Source organism: Podarcis vaucheri (genome assembly GCF_965113315.1).
Source record: "Podarcis vaucheri genome assembly, chromosome: 12".
NCBI lineage: Eukaryota > Metazoa > Chordata > Lepidosauria > Squamata > Lacertidae > Podarcis > Podarcis vaucheri.
This window is the reverse complement of record NC_138750.1, coordinates 36,087,572-36,113,158: the sequence shown is the minus strand read 5'-3', so window position 1 is coordinate 36,113,158 and position 25,587 is coordinate 36,087,572. Positions and strand designations below refer to the sequence as shown.

At 45.9% G+C, this 25,587-nt stretch overlaps 1 protein-coding gene and 1 long non-coding RNA gene across 2 annotated transcripts; one reads left to right on the top strand and one right to left on the bottom strand.

Annotated features, from left to right (window-relative positions):
- Positions 1 to 187: 187 nt before the first annotated feature.
- LOC309515452 (serum paraoxonase/arylesterase 2-like) lies at positions 188 to 20,141 on the bottom strand. The gene is made up of 9 exons (XM_082193243.1): positions 19,968 to 20,141; positions 12,005 to 12,075; positions 8,167 to 8,222; positions 6,939 to 7,104; positions 6,600 to 6,726; positions 5,668 to 5,868; positions 2,972 to 3,053; positions 2,362 to 2,490; positions 188 to 1,976 (listed from the first exon to the last, which is right to left on the bottom strand). Exons 1-9 carry the CDS (start codon positions 20,039 to 20,041, stop codon positions 1,818 to 1,820), a joined length of 1,065 nt encoding a protein of 354 aa, XP_082049369.1. The 5' UTR covers positions 20,042 to 20,141; the 3' UTR covers positions 188 to 1,817.
- On the top strand, positions 15,583 to 19,719 carry LOC309515453. The gene is made up of 3 exons (XR_014212487.1): positions 15,583 to 15,671; positions 16,021 to 18,296; positions 18,331 to 19,719. It is a non-coding gene; the product is annotated as an uncharacterized lncRNA (long non-coding RNA).
- Positions 20,142 to 25,587: the final 5,446 nt, after the last annotated feature.

Here is a 25,587-nt window from a genome sequence, read left to right as displayed (position 1 = left end):
GGCTCTGAAGGGCTGGGGGGTGAAAGAGGCTTGGCTGGACGACAGACACATCTGGTCCATGGGCTTGAGGTTCCTGACCCCTGCCATAGGGTGATGGGCAACCCAGTAGCTTCGAGATTGTCTTTCAGAGACTGCTGCAATTGCAGTTTTCATAGGATGCATTTGGCTGAGATCAGCACAACCCAAAAACGTTTGAAAAGTTGTTTATTTTCTTTATTAAGAAACCTAATTGACTTGATCTATACAGTTGAGCAATTCATTTGGCAGCCAACTTTTAAGTTAAAAATCAGCCTCTGCGATAAGAGTAGAACATACTGCAATATCCCTGCATTATACCCCTTGCATAAAGTTGATTGCATAGGTGACAGTTTGTTCTAGGCTCTCTGCCAGGTTATTGCCAGGCTACTGCTAATAAGGTAAGAAAGAACTTCTCCTTCTCACCTGCAAAAGGAAAGGAGAAAGGGAAAACCAACAGACTTCTACCCTTCAAAAGACATTACCCAGCTTCTGCTGCTGCTGTTTGATGACACAGATGATATCCGATGAGCAAACTGCCAGTGGGACAAACACTTTCTATACTTGTGAACTGTGATGTGAGAGAAAGCTGTGATTTGGGGCTGAAAAGGTGGTGCTTGGGCAAGAACCCAAGAACAGAGGTACAGTCAGACCACTGGGCCCATCTAGCTCAGTAGTGTGTACACTGAATGGCAGCAGCTCGCCTTCGATTCAGAACTGGGAAATCTCCCATGCTTACCTGGAGATGCCAGCAATCAAACCTGGGTCATTTCGGGTGCAAAGCGTGTTCCTATCTCTGAGCTCACCTGCTTCTTCTCTCCAGATATATAGAAGAGGTTTGGGGACATTATCCCACAGCACTGCAGGGCAGTGGTATGGTGCTCTTTTCAGAAAATGAGACTAACCCTAATGCAGCTATGTGTCATGTGTGTCAGAATGCAGACTTTCACTTGCATATTCCTTGCCAGATGAGGAACAATTGCTGCTCTGCACATGGTTCCTCTCCTGGGTGCGGCTGTTGGGGAGGCACATGGAATTCTTGTTTTAAAATGCAGACAGTGCACCTATCAGATGTTCAGAAAGAGGAGTGGGGAATGGATTTGGACCCATCTCCACTTCCTTTGGGGCAGCTGATAGGTGCAATTATTGCTCTTTTTAAAAGAGAGGGCGAGAGCGAGAGCTCTGTATCTATAGACGGAGCAGATCCATCCCTCTTAAGAACCCGTTTGAAGCAGGCATTAAATGTGCCTCTTCCTAGGAATGACAGAAAGACATAATTGCTAAGTATAAAGATTTCCTTAACAGTGGAAAAGGTGATACAGGAAGAGGAGCAACTCTGAATGCGTGAGGTCTCAAATGTCCTTGGGAACCTTTTAGATGAAAGCCAAATCCTCCACCAGCAGCATCAATTAGTCATTAGGGATTATCTTTGATTCCCCCCAACCCACCAACAAATCACTCACTCCCACCAATAAAGTCATCAATGGTCATCCAGAAAATCGCAAATTAGCATCCATTTCTTTATGGATGCAGGCATTACTTGAGGTTCTCTGTTCAATTACACTGTCAAAAGAAGTCAACATAATCTTCCAATGTTGCTGCTTTCCTTTTCAAAAATATATTTTTTTCTTGTGTTACCTCCTCCTTGAAGTGGGTGGTGGGTGAGGAAGGCCAGGAACATTCTTGTCAACTTTTATTGCAAAGTGTTTTAAAGTTAGCCATTTGAGAACTGCATCTGGTAGGAAGCTTGGCTCAGATTAAGGCTGACCTTTTCCACTGTGACAAAGTCCAGGATGAGCAAACTACAGTTCACAGCGAAGAGCTCTGTGGAACACGGTGCCAATAAGCAGCTGATTGTCGTATACGTTTGCAACTGAGCACCCCTGGATTACTGACCCGTCGTCGACATACACTTGGGTGACTACAGGCTTCTCAGAAAGGATGCCCTGGATACGTAGAACCTGAAAAATGGTGAAGATTAACATCAGCTAGTCTGACACACGCTATAAAATCTGTGCTAATGAGTCATGAGGCTGCCTTCTGTCACCACTTCAAAAATCCCACGTTAACACAAGTTTGGTCTGAAAACTGTTCAAAATGAGTTTAAAGAACTAAAAAGGTCCTCCTGTCAAATTTAAGGCAGAATCTTCTTGCTAAGGATGAATACCCTCTCATTCCAGAGGGATGACCCACCCCACCCCCACTGATGTTGGATTTCAACTCCAAACCAACACAGCCAATGGTCATCTACAAGGCCAAGGGTCCGTCACCCATGCTCTCATTTATGCTGGCTGAAAAGCTTCCACACAGTTTATCACACATCTTGCCAAAATAGTTCCTGCTAACCTCTGAACCAGGAAGGTTTTCTGGATCATGGGAGATGAGTTTCATGCCATTGGGATGGCATCCCAGCCAAAGGTCTCCAGTGGAAGGATCGACCGATATGTTGTCAACTACAGTGTCCACCGGCAATACCTGAAGCACACAGAAGAAACCACACAATGTGTAAGTAAAGCTTGCAGCTGACATATGCAATGTTGAAAATTCATTCTTTTACCCATAACTAGCATTGTTTGCCTGACAACACACTTAAAAAAATATTTTATTTATACATTTTAAAATGTACATCTCGCTTTTCACCATGCTTTTCCACCATGTCTCGGAGTGGCTTACAACAATAAGGTACGCAATATGCAAAATTTAAAACATAAATTAAATCTCCAAAATTTAAAACAGAAGGGGGGGGAGGGGGAGGGGGAGGAGTATAACACCTGAGAAGCATTCAGGTTGCAAAGGCTTCACTAAAGATAACAAACAGATGAGTATGCATGCACACACATTCTAAACACAAAATACTATCAATGGGTGTGTGTGGAGAACAGCCTAAAATCCATGGTTTGTTTCAGATATTCAGCATACCTGCATTAGGCTCATTTCTAAACTGGCCATGGCTTACCTTCAGAGGAGTTAAACTCAAATTCTCATGCTTTTCGAAGATGTGAATGCTTAGACCGAACACGTCAGCAACATAGACATACCTTGAAATTAAATTAAACAGGTGAAAGTCTTTCATGAATGCCTTTTATCTACAGGTAAGAAAATAACTTTGGCGTGGAACACAATGAAATATTTCATGAATGCATTCATAAGAGGAGCTCAAAACAGACGGCCCTGGTGATTTACAGTGCCAGGTTTTTTTTAGGTGGGGGGACATACTAATTTGTGTAGTCCTTCCTTCCTTCCTCTGGGAAATTCCTAAAATAGAAATAAGTTTACTTATGGCAGGGGTGGGGAATCTGTGGCCTTCCAGATGTTGATGAACTACTCCCAGCTTCCACCATCCCTGAACATTGTCCATGTTGGCTGGTGGAAGTCTAATAACATCTGGAAGGCCACAGATTCTCCACCCTTGCCTTGTGGTAACTGATCCTAGAGATTCACCCCTAGGATGAGGGAGGCAAGCATAGGCAACACCGGGGACTGCTCCAGTTGGATGGTCCCTTCCCTGATTCAATTTTACATGCTATATAATCTGTCTTTAAGATTGCAAACCGCTTTGGGTGTCTTGGCAGAAAGGCGGTATATAAATGCAATGGATAACTAAATAAATGGGATGTTACTTATGTATTCCTCAAAACAGCAAGGAAACCAAAGATCTTGAAGAACCACCAGACGGTTCTCCCTATATTCATCCTTGCTAACCCATCTCAATGGGAGAGCATGCTCTCAAACAACGGTATTCTGGATTGGAACAGTATTGTAGGCTCATGCACTCTGCATGCCAAACTATGGTTTGCACAAACAAACCATTCAGACGCAACAGCGTTTGATTTGCTGAGAGGGGGAAGGAGGAGGGGCTGCTCTGGTGCAAGTCTAGTTCATGCAAAAAGGGGAATGTGCACTTGGTACATTTGGGGGGTTTGGGGGGGGGAAGGGGCTCCACTATCAATTATCTCAGAAATAGTTATTTTATTTCTCTGACCTAAATAGAAGTATGTGAGTGGGGTGGGGAGAAGAGTCCTTATCATTCACACATTGCTCGCACATTGATTTAGCACATTTAAAAGTTAATCCATCACTTCATTTTCACGTTAAGGTTGATGTCAAGTATGACATTAGCACTTTAGTCATTACATTTCAGGAAAACAAACACCACATTAGTTTAGCAAGCAGGGCTAGCAACTAAAAAACAGTCGTGTGCCCATCAGATTTCTTTTTTAAAAAGAAGCATCTGTTTGGAAAAGAAGCAGAAAGTGTCATTACTTTAATGTCAACAAGAACCAACCCACACTCTGCTGCTTGACGCTGTTCTAAAAACAGCTCTGGAAAACGCTATGGACAAATGGAGGATGTTATGTACTAACCTTGGATCCTAGAACAATTGGCAAGTAGGATCCTAGAATGCAACAACTGATTGGCTTCCAGGAGAAGACCAATCAGGCTCCAGGAAGAAGTTAATCAGCCTATTAGGCAAGTAGGATCCTAGAATGCAACAACTGATTGGCCTGCAGGAAAGGACCAATCAGGCTCCAGGGGGAAGCAGAATCAGCCAATCAGACGGGACTCATTGTGTAAATAAGAGCCTGAGGTTTGGGGGGGCAATTCAATCACTGTTTTACAAGGTGCAATAAAGAGCATGAAATCACTACAGGACTCTGAGTATATTTCAGAGGACCACTGTAGGGACTGCCACCCACCCAACTCCGTGAAAGATGCTCCATGAGAGTCACATAGGCATTTCTTGGATTTTCTGCTTGGAGCTCAAGTGAAAACACTTTCCATGCAGCAGTGGTGGGGAGCCTTTGGCTCTCCAGATATGCTGGGCTACAACTCTCATCCCTGACCCCTATCTATGCTGGTGGGAAGGATGGGGGGTGTAGTTCAACAATATCCAGAAGGCCAAAGGTTCCCCACACTTGCAAAAGATTATCAAGGGGTGTCCTGCCTTCCTCTAGCTTCTTCATTGGCCTGGGTTCAACTAACTGGTCCCACCAGCAGAAGCCCACACAAGGATTTCAGCTCTCCTCCCCCTCATTTCCCACTGACTCTGGGGTGTGTGTGACAGGAGGACAGCTTGTCAGCTGGGGCAGGAGAGGGCAGATCGCTCTGTCAGTGAAAAGCAGTGGAAAATTTGCTTAGCTCTGTGTTGAATTCCTCCCTTAGTTGGTACAGGAGAAGATTTGTTTCCAGGGGGGAGAGGAGGAAAACCCTCCAAATAACTCATGTGAGTAAAGAAGGGTCACTATCCACTGGCTGGGACCCAAAGCTAGTACAAACATAGACCCAGATAAGTCAATTTAAATATTAACAGTGAAATGCTATCGTGCAATGTAGACACTCAGATGAATTACAGCTTAAACCAAGAGACAATGAGCTGTACTTTCTGTTTGTTCACTTTATTGCCAAGATAAAAGTTATCAGAAATATCAGGGTATAATGAGGACCCCCTTGCTGCTGTTTACATTACCCATTACTGTTCTTTCTTTAGTTGTTGTAATGTATGTGGGGGTTTTGAAACTGTGCTTAAATCTGAACTCTCCTGTATTTATGTTAGCCTCCTTGAAGACTGCATTGACTAAAGGAGAACAATATTTTAAAACAAAATAAAATACCTTTACGGCATATAAGCCATGCTACCTGCAAGATACCTACTTCCCGTCAGGTGAAATGTTAATGCCATTGGCAGAGTAAAATCCTGACGCCACTTCTTTAACTTCTTTCGGACTGTAGTAGACAACATTTGTCCAGGTAAGGCCTAGGAATGTTTCCAAGTAGATCAAGGTGAGTTCTGTGAAATAGTGGTCATTGGTGGCATAGAAACTGTCAGGACCCAGAGCCACAATATCATTCACACTAGGACAAAAAAAGGAGAAGAGTAAATAAAAATACGGTTGTCACCTAAGCTGCTATGTAGAGACATAGCAAGTTGTATACCAGACATGGCAAGGTTTACAGGCAGGCAGGCTTATTCAGTTTTCCACCTGTCTTCCCTAACTTGTTGCTCTCCTGATGTTCTTGGAACAAAACTCCTATCATCCTTGCTGGCTGGGGCTGATGGGAGTCAGAATCCAGAACATCTGGAAGGCACAAGTCTGCGTATGAGCATTCACAATTGCATACCATACCATCATGCATGCCAAGAGTGATCTCAGTTCCCTTGAGTGCCAGACCTTATTCAGACAAAAGGGTACCATCCACACACAGGAGGGAGGTATCAGCCAACACAGGGTGCAGGAGGGCAGGCAGTGGGGAACCTGAAGCTTGCAGTATAAACAAAACTCTGCAGTAAAACCCTTTCAGTATAAACAAAACTCTGCAGTAAAACCCTTTCAGTATAAACAAAACTCTGCAGTAAAACCCTTAATCAGGACTGAACATGCCCAGTGAGCGTGGAATGCTGACCAACTGAAAACCAAGAGCAAAATGGAACCCTGGGCAGAATCCCTGCATGGCGCAACATTTCATTGCAGGTCCAGCTTGCAAGTAATAAGTAGCTGTTCTGCATATTGCGCAGAGTGCTTGGCATAAATTAAAACGGGCTCTTCAAATTCAAAGGAGACAGAATTGTTTTAGATATTATATACCTTGGCAGAAGCTCGTGTTTGATCGTTTTCAAGTGCACCAGAGAATTGTCGTCCTCCACAAATTTAAATAGCTCCACCGTTGACTTCTGATGTGGGTGATTTACGACGAAGAGGTACACAGTGTCATCTAGGGAAAGGCAAAAACTGAATGAGTCTGACAAAACAAGCAATGAAGTATGAGTGAACTTATGGAGAACGTATACGGGGAAATGAAGCAGCTCTCAGCAGCTGCCCCATCTAGGGAGCTCCCTTTGAAGAGGAAGGAATGGCTACAGATGTGAAACAGTAAACAGAATAAATACAGTTTTATCAGCCTTCCTTATGGGCAAATCTACTTACCATCATCAATATATAAGCTGATCCCATGAGGGTTAAAGGATGCCAGATCAAACCCCCGGCTGATTCTCAGCTCAACAGGTCGAGGATTGTCTTCTTTTAGATCCATCAGAAGTATTTCTCCTCTTTTATTAGGGGCAAGTGATACTATTCCGGGGTATTTCAAACCCTTTGCAAACAAAGAAAGCAGGCCTTTTGTCACATGAAGGGTTAGGTTAGGAAGATCTCAGAGAGACGTTTTCATAACTCATCTGTTTTCCTTGGATATTCACTGAAATGCTAAGCTGTGGTCCTCCAAATGTTGCTGAACCACAACTGTCATCATCCCTAACCATGGGCTGCACTGGCTGGGTTTGATGGGAGCTCCTGTCCGGCAACAGCCAGGCGGCCACAGGTTAGCCATTGCTGCTTTAAAATAGCTATGTAAAAGGTAAAGGAGACCCCTGACCATTAGGTCCAGTCATGACCGACTCTGGGGTTGCGGCACTCATCTCGCTTTTTTGGCTGAGGGAGCTGGCGTACAGCTTCTGGGTCATGTAGCCAGCATGACTAAGCCGCTTCTGACAAACCAGAGCAGCACACGAAAATGCAGTTTACCTTCCCGCTGGAGTGGTACCTATTTATCTACTTGCACTTTGACGTACTTTCGAACTGCTAGGTGTGCAGGAGCAGGGACCAAGCAATGGGATTTAGCATTGGCCATCACGGGGATTTGAACCGCCGACCTTCGTATCAGCAAGTCTTAGGCTCTGTGGTTTAACCCACAGCATCACCCACATCCCAAAATAGCTATGTAGTCCAGGTTTATTAGGGCTTCCCCTAAATTCCACCAATAGATGGATTACAGTATCCCTCAGTGCCTTACTGTGTGGTCAGTAGAGATACCATGCAGATACCTGCTGCACCAGTCCACTTGGGAGAAAGCTTTGTTTTATTTATTTATTTTACACTACTAAGTGGCTTTTAGCCTCTTAGCATGCTGGAGTGGTGGGGGAAGGCTAGTAATGGTGACCTAATCTTCAAGCCCACCCTTGCACCCTTTAACCATCAGTCTCTAATGAGCACCCCTGCATTCTGCCCAGTTACGTACAGAGTGAAAGGCATTCTGTTAAAAACAAGGGTTGTGTTTGTGTGCGAATAGATCTGGCCTGAAATTTTCAAGTTTTCCTTCAGTGCATTGGGAACTCAAGCCCAGCCTTCCCTGAAAGACAGGCCTGCTGGGATAACTTACAGAACTAATGAAAGCCAGGCCATTAGGAAGTATGTCAATATCTTCCGAGCCAGTTTCTGCAAAGAAAAAAAAGAAGAAAGATCTTGCTCAGACACATCCATACAATGCAGTAGAGTACAAGGTTGCTTCTTTTAAAGTACTGGGGCATAGACTGCATTATTCTGAGTCATTGCACCTTGCACGTGTGTAAGAAACACGCACCATGGAAGCAATGAGAGAACAGCCCCACTGAACTGTTACTCAGAACCCCACACCAAGGAGAGACAGGAATTCAGAGGCGACAAGCTGGGCCAATGCTAAATTCTCTTTTATCTGCGGCTGGAAGCTGCAAAAGGCTCTGGTTGCTATGGTGATCTTTGCCCATCCACAAAAAGCAAATGCAATGGAGAGGAATGGCTGAGAGGCTAGCTAACCTTCAGCTGGGAAATGTGCCAGGGGGAGGGCGTGTTGCGTAGGCCAAGGCTCTTGTGAAGATCTAGGGGCTTGGCTCTATCTGCTGACATGTTTGCTCTGCATTGGCATTAGGAGCACACAAGTTGTCACAGCTCTTATCGTGCACAAGTTCAAACCTCTCTCGCTGGCACACAATGCCAGCATGCTCAGAATATCACCCTCCAGCGATGCTGACTCAGCAACCTCAGTAGGCTCCCAGAACCTAGATGAGGCACACACTGATAATCCCCTTAGGCAATAGCTGACTTTCTTGTCAAGAGTTGAAAGAACAGGCAGCAGACCCTCTGCTAATCTCAGGGCCCTGGCAAACGCTCCGCCCTGCTACACCCTGCAAACAGCCTGCCTTCTGAAATAAGGGGTGTGGAAAGTCTGGTATTATTCAATAGAGAAGGTATTATTATTGTGGTTTTGCCAGAACAAAAAATAGTGAAGCACCTAAATATCAGTCCATACAGAGCAAACCACAGTGATAAAATAAAATAAATAGTTCGGTGTTCTTTTACTGCCAAGAATGACTAGTTATATAAGAATTTGAACTTGTAAGGGACTCACGCTAGGTGTAGCTCACCTTGGTAACAGAACCTGTAATGATTGGAATGTCAAAACCAGGACTTGGAAGGCCCAGGCTAAACTCTCTGGGTTATCTTCAGCCAGTCACTGACTGTCAGGCCAAACTACCACACAGGGTTGTTGTAAAGATTAAAAAAGGAAGGGGGAAGGAAGAGTGTTGGTGCTGACCTTTAAAGCCCTAAACGGCCTCGGTCCAGTATACCTGAAGGAGCGTCTCCACCCCCATCATTCTGCCCGGACGCTGAGGTCCAGCGCTGAGGGCCTTCTGGCGGTTCCCTCATTGCGAGAAGCAAAGCTACAGGGAACCAGGCAGAGGGCCTTCTCGGTAGTGGCGCCCGCCCTGTGGAACGCCCTTCCAGCAGATGTCAAAGCGATAAACAACTACCGTATTTTTTGCACCATAACACTCACTTTTTTCCTCCTAGAAAGTAAGGGGAAATGTCTGTGCGTGTTATGGAGGAAATGCCTACGGGTGGCATGCCTACGGATTTTCCTCCTCTAAAAACTACGTGCGTGTTAGGGTCGGGTGCGTGTTATAGAGCGAAAAATACGGTACCTGACATTCAGAAGACATCTTAAGGCAGCCCTGTTCAGGGAAGTTTTTAATGTGTGATATTTTACTGTATTTTTGGTTTTTATGGAAGCCGGCCAGAGTGGCTGGGGAGGCCCAGCCAGATGGGCGGGGTATAAATAATAAATTATTATTATTATTATTATTATTATTATTATGAGTGTATGCCATAATGATCTCCTTGGAGGAAAACATGGGTTAAAAAACATAACCAAAAAATCAATATTTTGTGGGAAACACAGCTGCTGTATGTAGATTGGTGTTTCCTCAGCAAACATGGAAAGTGGGGGGAACATGCATTCAGAAGTGGAGGAATCTCCAGAGACAGGGTCCTCAGGCTTATGCATAAGGGGGTGTATCTGTGGCAAAACCAATGTCATAGCTGTCAACTTTTCCCTTTTCTTGCGAGGAATCCTATTTGGAATAAGGGAATTTCCCTTAAAAAAAGGGAAACGTTGACAGCTGTGACCAATGTACACACAAAACCTATGTTTGCTGCACAGAGTGTGCAGCTGGCCTCAGCAACTAAGGAAGAATGCATTGCTCAGTCCTTGCCTTAGGTCAAGCTTGCAACAACTGCACCAAATGTTTGAGCCTCTGTACAAGAACTACAGCTTAGAGGAGGCTTCCCTAACATGGCACCCTCCAGAGTTTTGAACTACCATTCTTATCCACCGCAGGCAGCATGGCTAATAGTTGGGGGTGACGTGAGTTGTAGTCCAAAACATCTGGAAGGCGTTGAGGGAATGATGATTTAGAGAGCAGTCCCATCCCCAATACAGTATACAGTGGTGCCTCGCAAGACGAAAAGAATCCGTTCTGTGATTCTCTTCGTCTAGCAGTTTTTCGTCTTGCAAAGCAAGCCCATTGACGGATTAGCGCTATTAGCAGCTATTAGCAGCTATTAGCGGCTATTAGCGGCTTATCTGCTGATCGGATCAGCTGATAAGCGGCTTAGCGGCTTAGAAAGGGGGGGGCAGGAAAAAAACCAGCAGGAACTCACAATACATTGTCGTCTTGTGAAGCTAGCCCATAGGAAATTCGTTTTGCGAAGCACCTCCAAAATGGAAAACTCTTTCGTCTAGCGAGTTTTCCGTCTTGCGAGGCATTCGTCTTGCGGGGCACCACTGTACTTTCAGCATATGCCAACTCTCATCATTTGATTACATTATTGATGTGAGACAGGAACAACTTCAGCTGTCATTTCAACATCTCTTGAGTCAATCATGCCCTTGACAGCCTCCAGAATTTGTCCCTGTCTAAGGCATGTTGCCAGCAGATCCAAGAAGATTACAGAGGGCCAATTCAAGAGTGTTGGTTCAAATTGGTACTCTGGCGGTTTTAAGAAAGGGAAAGCATTTACAGGGTTCTAGTTCCCCCTGGATTTCAAGTGTGCGACTAAGTCAATAAAAACAAAATATCATAGGAAGTGGCCTAGTCAAGACTGTGTATCGTCTACACCAGTGGTGGCTGATTTGTGCCAAGGTTGCTGGATTACAAGTTCCATCAGCCTCAGCCAGCTTCCCATTCAGGGATGCTTTTTCAGAGTCTCCTGTAGAAGGGCTTCACACTCCCTATTAAACTGGAAATATCAGGTATCAACCCTGGGCTGCTTGGCATGCCAGCTGAATGAATGGGTCTTTACCACAAATGCCCATCTATTAGGGTTTTAAGTCTTGTTTTAAATGTGTCCTTTGCTTTGTGCCTTTAACGGCTTTTAATTATCGTAAATAGCCTTGAGACAGTGTTTTAGAAGGCAGTTAATAAATCAACAATAATAGTAATAATGCAAAGAATGCCCTCCACTAATTGAGCTAAGGTCCCTGCATGGTCATTTACTTCACTGGTCTTCAACTGGTGGGGCGCAGTCTGACCCAAGGTGGGTTGCAACAGGAGCACGACTATCACGCATGCAAATATATGGTAAAAAAAATAGGAAACAGGTCCCCAAACGGATCTTGGAATTAAACGTGGCTCCTGAGTCTGAGAAGGCTGAAGATACCTAATTTAGTTTTCACAACCAGCCTGCAGACCCAATCTCTGTTCTTTTCTGCACAATTCCATATAAATACTATTTACGTAACAATAATACTAATGAAGCGCCTTTAAAAACAAAACCAAGTACAAAATTTGAGACGATGTAAATCCCTCTGGAAAGAGGGCTTATATAAATAGGCATAGAAAGGATGGAGAAAAGAGAATTTGGAGGGAATAAATGCAAATAAAAGCATGCGGGAGACCTACCAATTCCTTTTATAAGGTGGCAGTTTGCAAGCCGCTTCGGTTTATATTCTCGCGAGGCACACAATCTATGTCTGGAGGAGAAAGCAAATATAAACGTAGACTTAAAATAGGAAATATGGAAGAGCAAAAGCAGAGCCCTACCAAATTGCCCCATCTAGTCCAGCATCCTGCCGGCCACAGTGACCCATCAGATGCCTCCAGGAAGCCCACTCAAAGGGCAAAGATAACAGCCCTCTCTTGCGTTTGCTCCCCAGAACTGGTACCTTGCAGTGGCGTAGCGTGCGGGGTGCAGGGGGGGCCGGCCGCACCGGGCGCAACATCTGGGGGTTAGGGTTAGGGGGCGCAAATCCACGGGTTGGGGGCGCAAATCCACGGGTTAGGGGGCGCAAATTACTTGCCTTGCCCCGGGTGCTGACAACCCACGCTACGCCACTGGTACCTTGGGCTCAGACTGGTCAACTATTCACATTTAAAGGCATTGTGCCCCTCTCCCCAAAGGGCTTTGGTGCATGCATTTCTCCCTATAGCCTTTCTGATGGGTTCACTACCAAATTCTACCTCCATTCAGATGACACTTATACCTCCTTTGGCTGGAATGGAATGCTCCCTACTTCCAGTGAGCTTCCCTCCCACCGGCCCAGTCAGTATAAACTGGATATAAATGGCATGATTAATCCGGAAATGCCTTGAGTCTTGCAGAGCAGTCCTGTACATGTCTACTCAAAATTATGTCCCATTGAGTTCAACAAGGTTTGTTCTCGGCTAAGTGGGTAGAGGACTGAAGGCTTAGATCAGGGGTCAGCAACCTTTTTCAGCTGTGGGCTGGTCCAGCGTCCCTCGGACCATGTGGTGGGCCGGACTATATTGGGGAGGGGGGAATGAACAAATTCCTATGCCCCACAAATAACCCAGAGATGCATGTAAAATAAAAGGACACATTATACTCATGTAAAAACACCAGCAGGCCCCACAAATAATCCAGAGATGCATTTTAAATAAAAGGATACATTCTACTCATGTAAAAAGACGCTGATTCCCGGAACATCTGCGGGCCAGACTGAGAAGGCGATAGGGCTGCATCTGGCCCCCGGGCCTTAGGCTGCCTACCCTTGGCTTAGATACTAAGCCATCACCAGGGTGTATGTGTGTGAGTGTGAGTGTGAGTGTGAGTGTGTGTGTGTGTGTGTGTGTGTGTGTGTGTGTGTGTGTGTGTGTGCAGTGCATCTCACAGAAGAGTGCTTCAGGGAAAGGACTGCTCTTTAATGAGGGCAGGACAGTCAGAACTGCAACTGACACTGGCTTTAACTTTAATAATTTGTTTCGGAGCTTGTTTTACCCCTCCCTTCTCCCTCCCATTCCTTCTTTCTTCCATGTGTCAAGTCTTTTTAAGACTATGGGCCTGAGGGCAGGGACTGTCTTACCCAAAAAAACCAACAAACACCAAAAAACAGTTCTAAGCCCCTGAGTGTCTTTTTCATCCAGCACTTCCAAAACCAAGAACTCTCATGCCCCTCGATTTCATGACTTTATGAGTTGCCATTGTTTTAAGGAGACCCAGATGTTTTCTGTTGCAGAGGCTAGAACTGCCTTTTTGAAGCCAACGAGGAACCGTTGCAGGGGGGAATCATTTTAGGACATGTCAGTACACCACACCCCCGTGTCTGCCTTTATCTTTCCCGAAGGTTTGTAGCATGGTGAGCAGAAGATTGCAAGATAAGGTGCTAAGCTCAGCTCCCAGCAGCAGTAGCAAAGGAAACACCCCTGTTCTTATGGTGTCACAGTGTTCCCCAACGCCCACTGCTGAACAGGCAACACCATCAGTATTGACTTAATAGTGCCATTGGAAACATGATTTGGAAGCTAGGAAAACTTGGGAAAGGTAGGAGTAATCAGCCACACCCTGCTTAGCTTTATTGCATGTTGTGCCATCCAATGCATGTATTAAAGGACCTTTGAAAAGGCTTTCAACCAGACTTCCTCAACCTCGGCCCTCCAGATGTTTTGAGACTACAATTCCCATCATCCCTGACCACTGGGCCTGCTAGCAAGGGATCCTGGGAGTTGTAGGCCAAAAACATCTGGAGGGCTGAGGTTGTGGAAGCCTGCTTTAAACTAAAGGACCATCTCACTTGGTAGCAGTCATGTAGGGCAGAGTGTTTTCCATACCTCCCCACTCCCCGCCCAGAATATTTTCAGCTTCATAAGTTCATTTGTAGCAATGAATGGGTGCCAACTGCAAATTGTGAAAGTTTCCACACACAAAAATAGCTTTGTCTACTAAACAAACAAAAGCAAAACGAGAAAGCTAAATAGGGCAAGCTGATGCACACTGAAATTTTACTCTCTTCGAATTAACATAATTAAAAGATAGCCAGCAATGGCAGTGATTATATGACTTTCCTTCTATTGCAGAACAAATTTCCGCTTGGGTGGTGAATCACATTCAGGTTAGTCAGTTCATATAGTTCACAGACTGCCGCAGGTGCACACCATACATTTAAAGCATATTAAAAGCACACACCACCCCCCTGAAGATTCCTGGGAACTGTAGTTTATCCCTCACAAAGCTGCACTTCCCAGCACCCTTGCCAAACTACAGTTCCCAGGATACTTTGGGGCAGGGGAAAATGTGCTTTAAATGCATGTTGTGTACAAAATCTCATTGAAGATCTCTTGGGAAATGGAAAGCCACAGTTAATTGGCATTTTTATGCCAATGCACAAGAAAGAGCGTTGGCACTTTGGGCTGCATTCATTGCCTAGGTCCAACTGCAGCTTTTGGTCTCCACAATTTTAGATTCAGGTAGGTAGCCGTGTTGGTCTGACACAGTCGAAATAAATTAAAAAATTATTTGTCCAGTAGCACCTTAGAGACCAACTTAGTTTGTTCTGAGTATAAGCTTTCTACCCAGAACAAACTTAGTTGGTCTCTAAGGTGCCTCTGGACAAATAATTTTTTAATTTAATTTATTACACAGTTTGAGTGGTAGCAACCAGCAGAGATAATTCAGGTATGAGCAATGCAAATGGTGACAATCCAACCCATGATTGTTTCAGTGTAACCCTGTGGACACAGTAGAACGCTAAAGCACATTGGAAGCTCATTCTTTTCTTCAGATAATTTTGGGCACTGTAGTTTACCCATCACAAAGTTAGAATTACCGGTACCAGGTACCCTTAACAAACTACAATGCCCAGAATTCTTTGAAGGAAATAATGTGCTCCAAATGTGCTTTAAATGAAGAGACATCAACCCTGTGAGACACGTTAGATTGAGGTGGCTCATCCTAGTGAGCTTTGTGGCTCAAGCAGTTGGAACATACTGCATTGAAAGACTTGGGAAATGTTTGTTTTGGACAATCAATGGTTTAACGGGAAAACTTCTCAAATATTTAAAGAGATTGCCCAAGGGCAGACTGGACAAGGCATTATCAGATCACCTAAAGGACAGGCAAAATACGGTGGGATAGGTTACAACAATGACTGCTTAGGGTACAACCCAAGAGGGAAGATCTCCTACCTCACTGCAATGAATGGAAGCTACACAAGGGTAGTCCTACACAGCTTGCTTTCATTTCAGTGGGGCTTGCACAAGAGATCTTCCCAGTCAACTGTGCTCTTACAATGGCTGTCTGGGGGGGGGGGACCTCCTGGTTCAGTTCAATTAGGCCAGTGTTTTTCAACCACTGTTCCGCGGCACACTAGTGTGCCGTGAGATGTTGCCTGGTGTGCCATGGGAAAAATTGAAAAATTCGAAAGATCTTTTTTTTAAAAAGTCAATTTTTCGCCCACTAGGCAGGCGCTGGACTGTGTCCACCCTATTTTCCCTCCATCCTGGGTGGGGATCCATGCTTCTTTGTGTTTATTTGATTCCTATTCAAGAGAATTACTTTATATATAGTCAATATAGGTACAGAGTTAATTTTTTTAACATTTTCTAATGGTGGTGTGCCTCGTGATTTTTTTCATGAAACAAGTGTGCCTTTGCCCAAAAAAGGTTGAAAAACACTGAATTAGGCAATGGAGGACTCTGTGGAATTTCCCCCCTAGAAGTTTCAAGAAGGAAATGGATGGACAGCTGTCAGATATGGTTTAAATCAGCGGTGGCTAGCCATTTCTGGCCTGAGGTCTGCAGTTACCGACTGCCAGCTCCCCAAGGGGTCAGAATAGAAGCGGGCAGGTCCTCCCCACAATCTCTCTCTCTCTCACCCACCAAGTGACATGACCTGCTTCCATGCAGATTAGCTGAGGAGAGCTATGCTCCCTCACATAGGAGTCCCTGATGATGTCTCAATAAATATTTCACAGAAAATACTTCCAGGGATTCTTAACATTGCTATCTGCTGGAAGGACCATGTTAATAGAATACAACAGACAAAACCATGGCTGCCCATGCTCTATTGCACAGCAGTCTCTAGATAACAGTTGCTATCCCTTTGCCTCGCCCCAATTCTTTTTTTTTTTTTACAACTTCAATATCTACCTCCACTTTACTGCTGTGTTAGCAAGATTGCAACATAGCAGGCTTGCACTGCAAAGCCCTCTTGTCACAGTGTAAATAATCTGAAATGAGTATACAGTACATTTCCATGGCATTTTAACTAGAGATTGAATGTACATTTACTTGGAAGTAAGCCTGGATGCCATCTCTTTGTTCTTCACCCTAGTAAGGAATGTTTGAATCCTAACCATTTAAAAAATCTTTTGTATTGCAGCAACGCTTTTCAACTCCCCATGAACACCCCATTATATTTATTGTGTTTTGATACGGTTCATCCTCGCTAGGAAGGATTTTGCACAACTGGTTTTGTTTCCTCTGAACACGCACCGGGAGTTACTTCTTGCATAAGTGCTCTCATCAGTAACACAAATATGCAGTCTTGGCTTAATATCTTCCCGCTGGAGTGGGAAGCCTATGTGATCCCTCTGCAGTTTGCAACAGAATAACGGGGCCTCAGTATCACTGATGTGCAGCTATTTGAATTATGCTGCTTCCAGCTGTGACAACAGTACACTTACCCACCACTGCTGAGCAATGAGAAGCTTCATATTCCTCATTCAAACCCAAATTGTGTAGCATATAAAACTGTTATCTGAAGGCAGGGGGGGGGCAGGTAGCTGGTCGTGTGAAAAAGAAAACTGCTTGTTGCTGTCCATGTTTACAAAAGTAAAATATGATGCCACTGTTATCTCCTTAACTGCAGTTTTCCCTGGCTATGTTTGTTTATTATGCCCTCTCATAATTTTCCACCACGTGTAATCCTGCGAGATAGCTAGTTAGCAACCCAAACATACATGCAAGTGTAATGAATGAACTAAAAGGAATAGGACCCTTTTTAAGGCAAGCGTTTTAAGTTTGGGGGTGTTTTGCTGCCTTATTCCACACATTTGCAACCAAGAGGTCTTAACAAGTAATTCTCTGCAGAGAACTATGGCAAGCATTATTGCAAATTATGCTCCCTGGTCAAACTGGAAATGAAGGTTGTCATTGGCTGTTGACAAGAGTGCATTAACACTGAGAGGTTGGTTTGCGAACCAAAGAGCATTCATGCCAGATCACCAGGGGTATCACAGAGCAAAGCGCCTGCAGATCAAGAAACAGCGACAAAAACTAAAAACAAATAAATGGATATCCCTTTTCTCCCCCCCCCCCCCGCACCAAGCCCTGAGGACCGCAAACCTCTTCCTTCCAATTAACTGTCCAATTAGCAGAGTGCTTACTCATAAACCAAAATAGATGCTGGCTTCATAATTAGTTTATATTACATTTATGCACCATTCAGAATATTGGCATTTAACAACCTTTGTCCTTCAGCCAGAACAGAGAGTCTTATTACTCCAAACACAAGACAAAGTACATAACTAACTGCAACTCAGCCCTGCAAAGTAATATGAAATATGAAACTACTGATTTTTTGCCCAGGCACTCCCACTTCCAGCACAGGAATCCAGTTAAAGGAAAACTGCATGAGAAAGTAACCCACAGGAAAAAGGAAGGCCTGCCATTTCCTTCAGTATTCCCCCTTTGCTCTTAAAAACCAGACTTCCCTCCTATTACCTCACCCCAGCTTTATGTACAAATGAGGCAGTCATATCCACACCATACATTTAAAGCACTCTTCCCAAATAATACTGGGAACAGTAGTTTGCTAAGGGTGCTGACTGCACAGAGCAATTCCCAACAACAAACTACAGTTCCCATGATTGACCATGCCTGTAAAATTGTATAAGAACACTTTTTAATGCTTGGTGCCATCTCAAGACTTACAGTGTGTGTGTGTGTGTGTGTGTGTGTGTGTGTGTGTGTGTTTTCTCATCCATTTAAAGCACTCTCTTAAAGCACACTCCATCTTGGCTGTGAGTCCTGAAGACCTGTTCCCTACCTTGCTGGCCAATTTCCAGCTGGCCGGACTGATTCCAGCTGCAAAAGCTGAACAAACTCTTGGGTTGGGGTTGCCGTTTGGGGGGTTGTTGCTGGTTTTATCCATGTCTTTATTTTAGATCTTGGGATTTATGTGGAAATAGTTGTGCATTTTTAAATCTTTTATTTATTGTTTATGACTACCTCTGTTATGTTATAGTTATGTATTTTTCATGCTGTAAGGCACCTTCAGCATGGTTTAAACTGCGGAAAGGCATCATACAAATAAAATTAAGTATGCATATATAAACTCAAGATTTGTTGCGCTCATACACGTGTTGAGCAGAGGATGCAAACAAGTACATTTGCAACAGCTTTGGCTCATTGGGGGCCACAAATAGGTTTAGTTTTCTCTACCTCAACTGTGTAAGGAATTTTGCCAAGAGTAGCAGCAAAGCTTAGTCAGTGCAGAACTTGACATTGTTGCAGCAAAGACACTTTCCCAAACCTCATGAATGTAGAGTAGCTTCTTGTGTGTTGCAAGGGGTGTTGGGGGGGAGTGCTTAATCCTTTCCCCAAACTGAATTTTAGGTGGATTGCTGTCAATTCTCTCCAGCAGATAGGAAGAGGCAATTTCCCTACCAGCTGGGCTTACTTTCAAATTCTGGAGCCCAAGGGGAGGAAGTGAGAAGAAGAACCTGTTAAAATTGGGAAAACTGGCAGATAATGAGTTAAGCAACCCCTTTCCCATCCCCCTTCCATTATTTGGGAAACAAAGAGAGCCTCAGTGCCTTGTTCTGCCCACAGCAGGGATGAGATGCAAGCAAGCAGCAGCCGACCCGCTATTTTAGGAGGGGCAGAAGACATTGAGACGACATTATATATCTTGCCCAGAGAATCTAGGCGCTAGGGCTAAACAAAGGGTCGAGGCTTCCAGCCGAACCCCCACCACGTTCTAACCTAATTTAGAGGAGGAAACTTTCCCAGGGCCCAACAAGGCAGTTAGTCCTGAACTCTTCTCTTTAAAACAAGAGGGAGAGAAGCCAAGAAAGCAACGAGCTCCCTCAGTTTTGAACCACACGTCTTAGGAACCGATGTTTTTTTTAATCGCCCGGATCAGACGGTCCCAAAATTTACGCTTTTGCTGCTGCGTTTCCTTCTGAACGCGCAGCAGAGGAGGCTGCAGAGTCCCAGCCACTTGCAGCGCGATCCTATGGCTCCTAACTCCGAAGAGAGCCCCGCGGAGTTCAGCAGGGCTCTGACAGCCAGGGACCAGCTTTCGGCTGCGATCCTGCTGCGGCTGCTGCCCATGTTTTCCCTGGGGGGTAGAGGGCGCCACTGAAAGCGCAGGATGGCACCGTGAGCGAGCGAGGGGACGAAAGGGAACCGAACCGAACGGCAGGTCCCCAACCTAAAGCGCACAGTCGCATCTAACGCCTGCCTGCGCCTGCCTGCGCCTCGCTCCCTCCCTCCAGCCCCGCAAGAGGGTCAGCCCGATCCTATGTGGAGTGAACCTCCATCTGAACGCGATGAACTCCCGGAGCGAGTCCCCCACCCGGGGATTACTTCGCCAGTAAACAAGCCGCGCGCGGCGCTAACTTACCGAAATCCCACCAGCCTCTCTCCGATCAAGGCGCCCAGGACCCCGACGATGGCGAGCGCCAGCAGCTTCCCCATGGCTCAGCCCCCGACTGTCAGCCGGCAAGTTCAACGGGAGGTTTCCCTCCTCCCCGCCCGCCTCGGATTAAGCCGCGGACTCGGCAGCGCCTCCCACCTGCGCGAAACCGCCCCGCCGAGCCGAGAGCGTGACCGCAGCCCCGGGGAGACGCGTCTGGGGCTGCCCTGCCCTCCGCCCCGCCCTGGAGAAGAAGAGCGGGGCGGAGGAGGCGGAGGGAGCGCGGCGCGTGGGAGCGAATGCTGGGCGAGCGCAGCCTTGTCGCCAAGAGTTCGGCAGGGACGGGCTGCTTTCCCGCCCTTCCTGTGAGGCAGGCCGAGGTGGGTCGAAGGGGCCTCCAGGTTTGGCTGGACTTCAGCTCCCTTCAGCCCCACCCAGCCGGGCTGCTGGTCAGAGAGGGTGGACCACAGGCTCCCCATCTCTGATATATGTATATTTATTCCACCCTTCCTCCAAGTCTGTGGTTTCCAAACTTAGGTTCATAAAAAGACTGCCTTATACAGTGGTACCTCGGGTTAAGAACTTAATTCGTTCTGGAGGCCCGTTCTTAACCTGAGGTACCACTTTAGCTAATGGAGCCTCCCGCTGCCGCCGCACGATTTCTGTTCTCATCCTGAAGCAAAGTTCCTAACCTGAGGTACTATTTCTGGGTCAGTGGAGTCTGTAATCTGAAGCGTATGTAACCTGAAGCACCTGTAACCCAAGGTACCACTGTACTGAGTCAGACCATTGGTCCACATTAAGGTAAAAGGTAAAAGATCCCTGGATGGTGAAGTCCAGTCAAAGGCGACTATGGGGTGCGGCACTCATCTCGCTTTCAGGCTGACGGAGCCGGCGTTTGTCCACAGACAGTCATGTGGCCAGCATGACTAAACCGCTTCTGGCACAACAGAATGCCATGATGGAAGACAGAGCGCACGGAAATGCCTTTTACCTTCCTGCTGGAGCAGTACCTATTTGTCTACTCATGCTGGTAGGCTTTCAAACTGCTAGGTTGGCAGAAGCTGGGACAGAGCAACGGGAGCTCACTCCATCAAGGGGATTTGAACCACTGACCTTCCGATCAGCAAGCCCAAGAGGTTCAGTGGTTTTTAGACCACAGCGCCACCCGTGCCCCTGGTCCACATTAAGCTCAGTAGCATCTGCACAGATTCCAGGGTATTAGGCAAAGAGTATCGCCCAGTCCTACCTGGAGCCATCTGTATGCTCCGTCACTGAGCTATGGACCTTAAACTCTGCATGCCACAGACCAATTGGTAAAATTGCCAAGGACCATATCATTGGTTGTAGCAATTGCAGTGCATGGCATTAGATGTCATATAGTTTTGGCATTTCAGACTACAGTGCAATGCAATATAATGTGCTTCTCCACCCTGTTCAGGTCTCTTCCTCCCACTTGTCATGTGTGCTGCATCCTGGAGTGGCCACATGCTCTTGCTTTCCACAGAGATGCGGTCTGGGAGCCATGCTGGCACATGGTGGCTTGCAGCATCTCCTGCCACACTTGTTGTTGTTGTTGTTGTTTAGTCGTTTAGTCGTGTCCGACTCTTCGTGACCCCATGGACCAGAGCACGCCAGGCACTTCTGTCCTCCACTGCCTCCCGCAGTTTGATCAAACTCATGCTAGTAGCTTCAAGAACACCATCCAACCATCTCATTCTCTGTCGTCCCCTTCTCCTTGTGCCCTCCATCTTTCCCAACATCAGGGTCTTTTCCAGGGAGTCCTCTCTTCTCATGAGGTGGCCAAAGTATTGGAGCCTCAGCTTCACGATCTGTCCTTCCAGTGAGCACTCAGGGCTGATTTCCTTCAGAATGGAGAGGTTTGATCTTCTTGCAGTCCATGGGACTCTCAAGAGTCTCCTCCAGCACCATAATTCAAAAGCATCAATTCTTCGGTGATCAGCCTTCTTTATGGTCCAGCTCTCACTTCCATACATCACTACTGGGAAAACCATGGCTTTTACTATACGGACCTTTGTTGGCAAGGTGATGTCTCTGCTTTTTAAGATGTTGTCTAGGTTTGCCATCGCCTTTCTCCCAAGGAGCAGGCGTCTTTTAATTTCGTGACTGCTGTCACCATCTGCACTGATCATGGAGCCCAAGAAAGTAAAATCTCTCACTGCCTCCATTTCTTCCCCATCTATTTGCCAGGAGGTGATGGGCCCAGTGGCCATGATCTTCGTTTTTTTGATGTTGAGCTTCAGACCATATTTTGCGCTCTCCTCTTTCACCCTCATTAAAAGGTTCTTTAATTCCCTTGCAATAACCTTGAAACAGGCAATCTTTGGCAACTGAGCCATGATTTAAACCCAGCTCTTCTGTAGTTAAACTATAAAACTCGCTCCCACAACTTGCATGGCTTTAAAATAGATTGGACAAATTAATGATGGATAAAGCTTTTGGTGACCACTAGCCGTGTTGGCCATGCTCTGCCAATAATGTTTCTGAAGGCCAGTGCTGGAAACTCCTGGAGGGAAGAGTGCTCTTGTGCGTAGGCTCACAGGTTTCCCGCAGATATCCGTGTGGCCAGCGTGAAGACAGGATTTTGGACTAAATGGGCCACTGGCCTGATCCAGGAGGCACTTGTTATGTTCTTCCCAGAGCCATCTTTCCCATTGGGCTTACTGGCATGTTGCGCCAGGGCGCCGGCCTCTCAGGGGCACCCCAGTGAATGGGGGAGCTGCACAGCTTTGCCGTTGCTTGCGGCCTCCCCTTTCCCTGCACGCCCATCAGCTGCGCCCTGTCAGCCATATGGCTGGCAGGCGTGCAGCCTGCCTCCCAAGCCTCCACCTTCCCAAGCCTCCATCGGAGGAGAGCGATCCCCATAGAGGCTTAGGATGGAAGCTGCACCCCGCCAACTATATGGAGGAGAGCGATCCCTGCAGAGGCTAGGGAAAAGGTTGACAACTCTGGGAAACTGGGCGGGGCGGGGCGCTGAGGGATCTTTGCACCACAGTGCTGGATATGCTTAAGACAGCCCTGGTTCTTCCTGTTCTAAATCCCATACTCTTACTCATTTCACTTTATTGGTTATTTCTTCAGGCTGCAATTGGCAGATTGTAGTGAAATAGGAGCACAGTGTTTTGCAACATAAATTCTCAGGAGTTCATAAACGTTCGTGACACCAATTTGCTGCATACACAGTTTCTCCAAAGAATCTTGGGAACTGGAGTTTACCCTTTCACAGAGCTACAATTCCCAGGTGTCGTTGAGGGGAAATCATGTGCTTTAGGTGTACAGTGGTACCTCAGGTTACATACGCTTCAGGTTGCAGACTCCGCTAACCCAGAAATAGTGCTTCAGGTTAGGAGCTTTGCTTCAGGATGAGAACAGAAATCATGCTTCGGCAGTGCAGCAGCAGCAGGAGGCCCCATTAGCTAAAGTGGTGCTTCAGGTTAAGGACAGTTTCAGGTTAAGTACGGACCTCCGGAATGAATTAAGTACTTAACCCGAGGTACCACTGTATGATATACTTTGCACTCACATCCTCGACATGTTAGGCAGTGTGTAGGGAGAAGTATTCAATGATATTATGAACTTGCAGTCTAAATTGGTTTTCATGTCATCTGCTGCTTTGTGAAATCAAGGCCTTGGTAATTTTATTTCTACAAGGAAAGATACATGGACTTTCAGAAAGACATCATATATACCAGGCATCCCCAAACTCGGCCCTCCAGATGTTTTAGGACTACAATTCGCATAATCCCTGACTACTGGTCCTCTTAGCTAGGGATAATGGGAGTTGTAGTCCCAAAACATCTGGAGGGCTGAGTTTGGGGATGCCTGATATATACTAATAGTGAGCTTATTCTACAAGTGCCTACCCTTAGTGTAACTAAAATGGCACTGTCCATACACAAGGGAGAGGTGTCAGGAGGCTCGAGGTGGGGCGACCCATGATTTTCTGGTGTACAAAAAGATATTTGGTGAGGGGAACAAAGGGAGCTAAAAATCCCCAAACAGCTCAGTGAGCAATAAGCATGCTCAGTGGGCACAGAATACTGCTTGACTCTTCTGCAGGGAGTGAAGGAATGGAATAGAATAGCCCATGAAAGGGCATGGCTGGCTGACTAGAAGCAGTCCACATTGCAATATTTCGTTGCAGGTCCCCAAACTTGAACTAAACCTCACCCTTTATTCCAGAACTCTGTTGCAGCTCATGTTGTCAAGTAGTCCAGAAGCCTGGTCAGGTCTGCTTCTGTTTCCTTAACAGGATTTTGATTTGACAAAATCAGGAGATGGAGCTTTCTATGCCGTTAGTCCTATCACACACAAGTCAGAGGTTCTTACCCCTGCATCTCCCCATCCAGATAACCAAGAGGCATTTGTACAGTTCAGGGACGCATTCCAGCCAGACCAGATTTGCATCTTCTGAGCAAGACTAATGCTCTGCATTAGTAGATATGAGATCAGACTTTTTATGTTGTGGAGTTAAACAAATATTAAAGTACACCTGTTGTTTCTACTGCAATCTGGAAAATCTGGTGGTTTTGTTTGGGGCATTTTTTTGTGATGGGTTGTATTTTAATACCTGTTTGAAATCTTTCTTTTCATTTAAACTGCAAGAATGATATATCACCTTGGATCAGTGATCACATTGTTGTCATTTCAGGTAGCTCTCAGGTTTGGATGTGTGCCACCATGACCTTACCATGGCATTGTTGAGACGTTTAGCCCCACCCCTATGCTTTCTCCTGAGACCCCATCTCTACACAAACAGCACTGCCCAGACTTAGTCATGAATTTCATCGGTATAGAATGCCATGATTTTCTATTTATATCACATGGCACTTCATTCTCTCCTCTGCCTTTTGATTTTTAAACCCCACCCACCCTGCCAAACAAGGAAGGTGCCAGGATCGTGCTGTAAATTTCAGTGACAAATCTACAAGCCATGTGACCATTTCTCTGGCTGTTCAGTCATGCTATGAACAGGCTATCCAGACTCTAGCAAAATGCTGGGCTAATAAATGCCTGGGTTTTTATGGTGCATATATAGTCTGCAGACATGGCTTTTGGTGCCACAGCTAAAAGCAAGCATCCCATTCTACCAAGGTAGAATATGCTCAGACTGTATTGCATGAATCAGACTTTACTTTGCACTTTATTACCCTTTGACTCCACTGTTGACATTCCCTGCACACACGCCTTTGGGGGTCAGAAGGAGAAGGCTGGGAAGGGGAGGGGTCGGAAGCTGAAGAGGTACTTAGTGAGCTGCCAGAGTCCGTGGCAGAGAGAAGTGCAGAAGCTGAAGCTGGCAAGTGGGAGAAGTGGCCAAGAGGCACAGACGAGTCTGGTGAAGAGTCACTGGTGTCTCTTCTGCTGTGTGAAAAGCTCCGCTCCCCAAATCTCCCAGAACCAGAAGAGGGCTGAAACAGGCAGAGCAGTGACAGACTTTATGGAAGCATAGCCTCTGATTGCTTGAAAACACCCCTGTGGAGAGGAAGGGACTTAGATGGTTGTGGGAAGGCAGGGACTTTCAGTCTTGGCAACTGATTGATGGGGTAAGATCTACCAGGGATGAGCTGCTGTGTTCATTTGGTCTGAC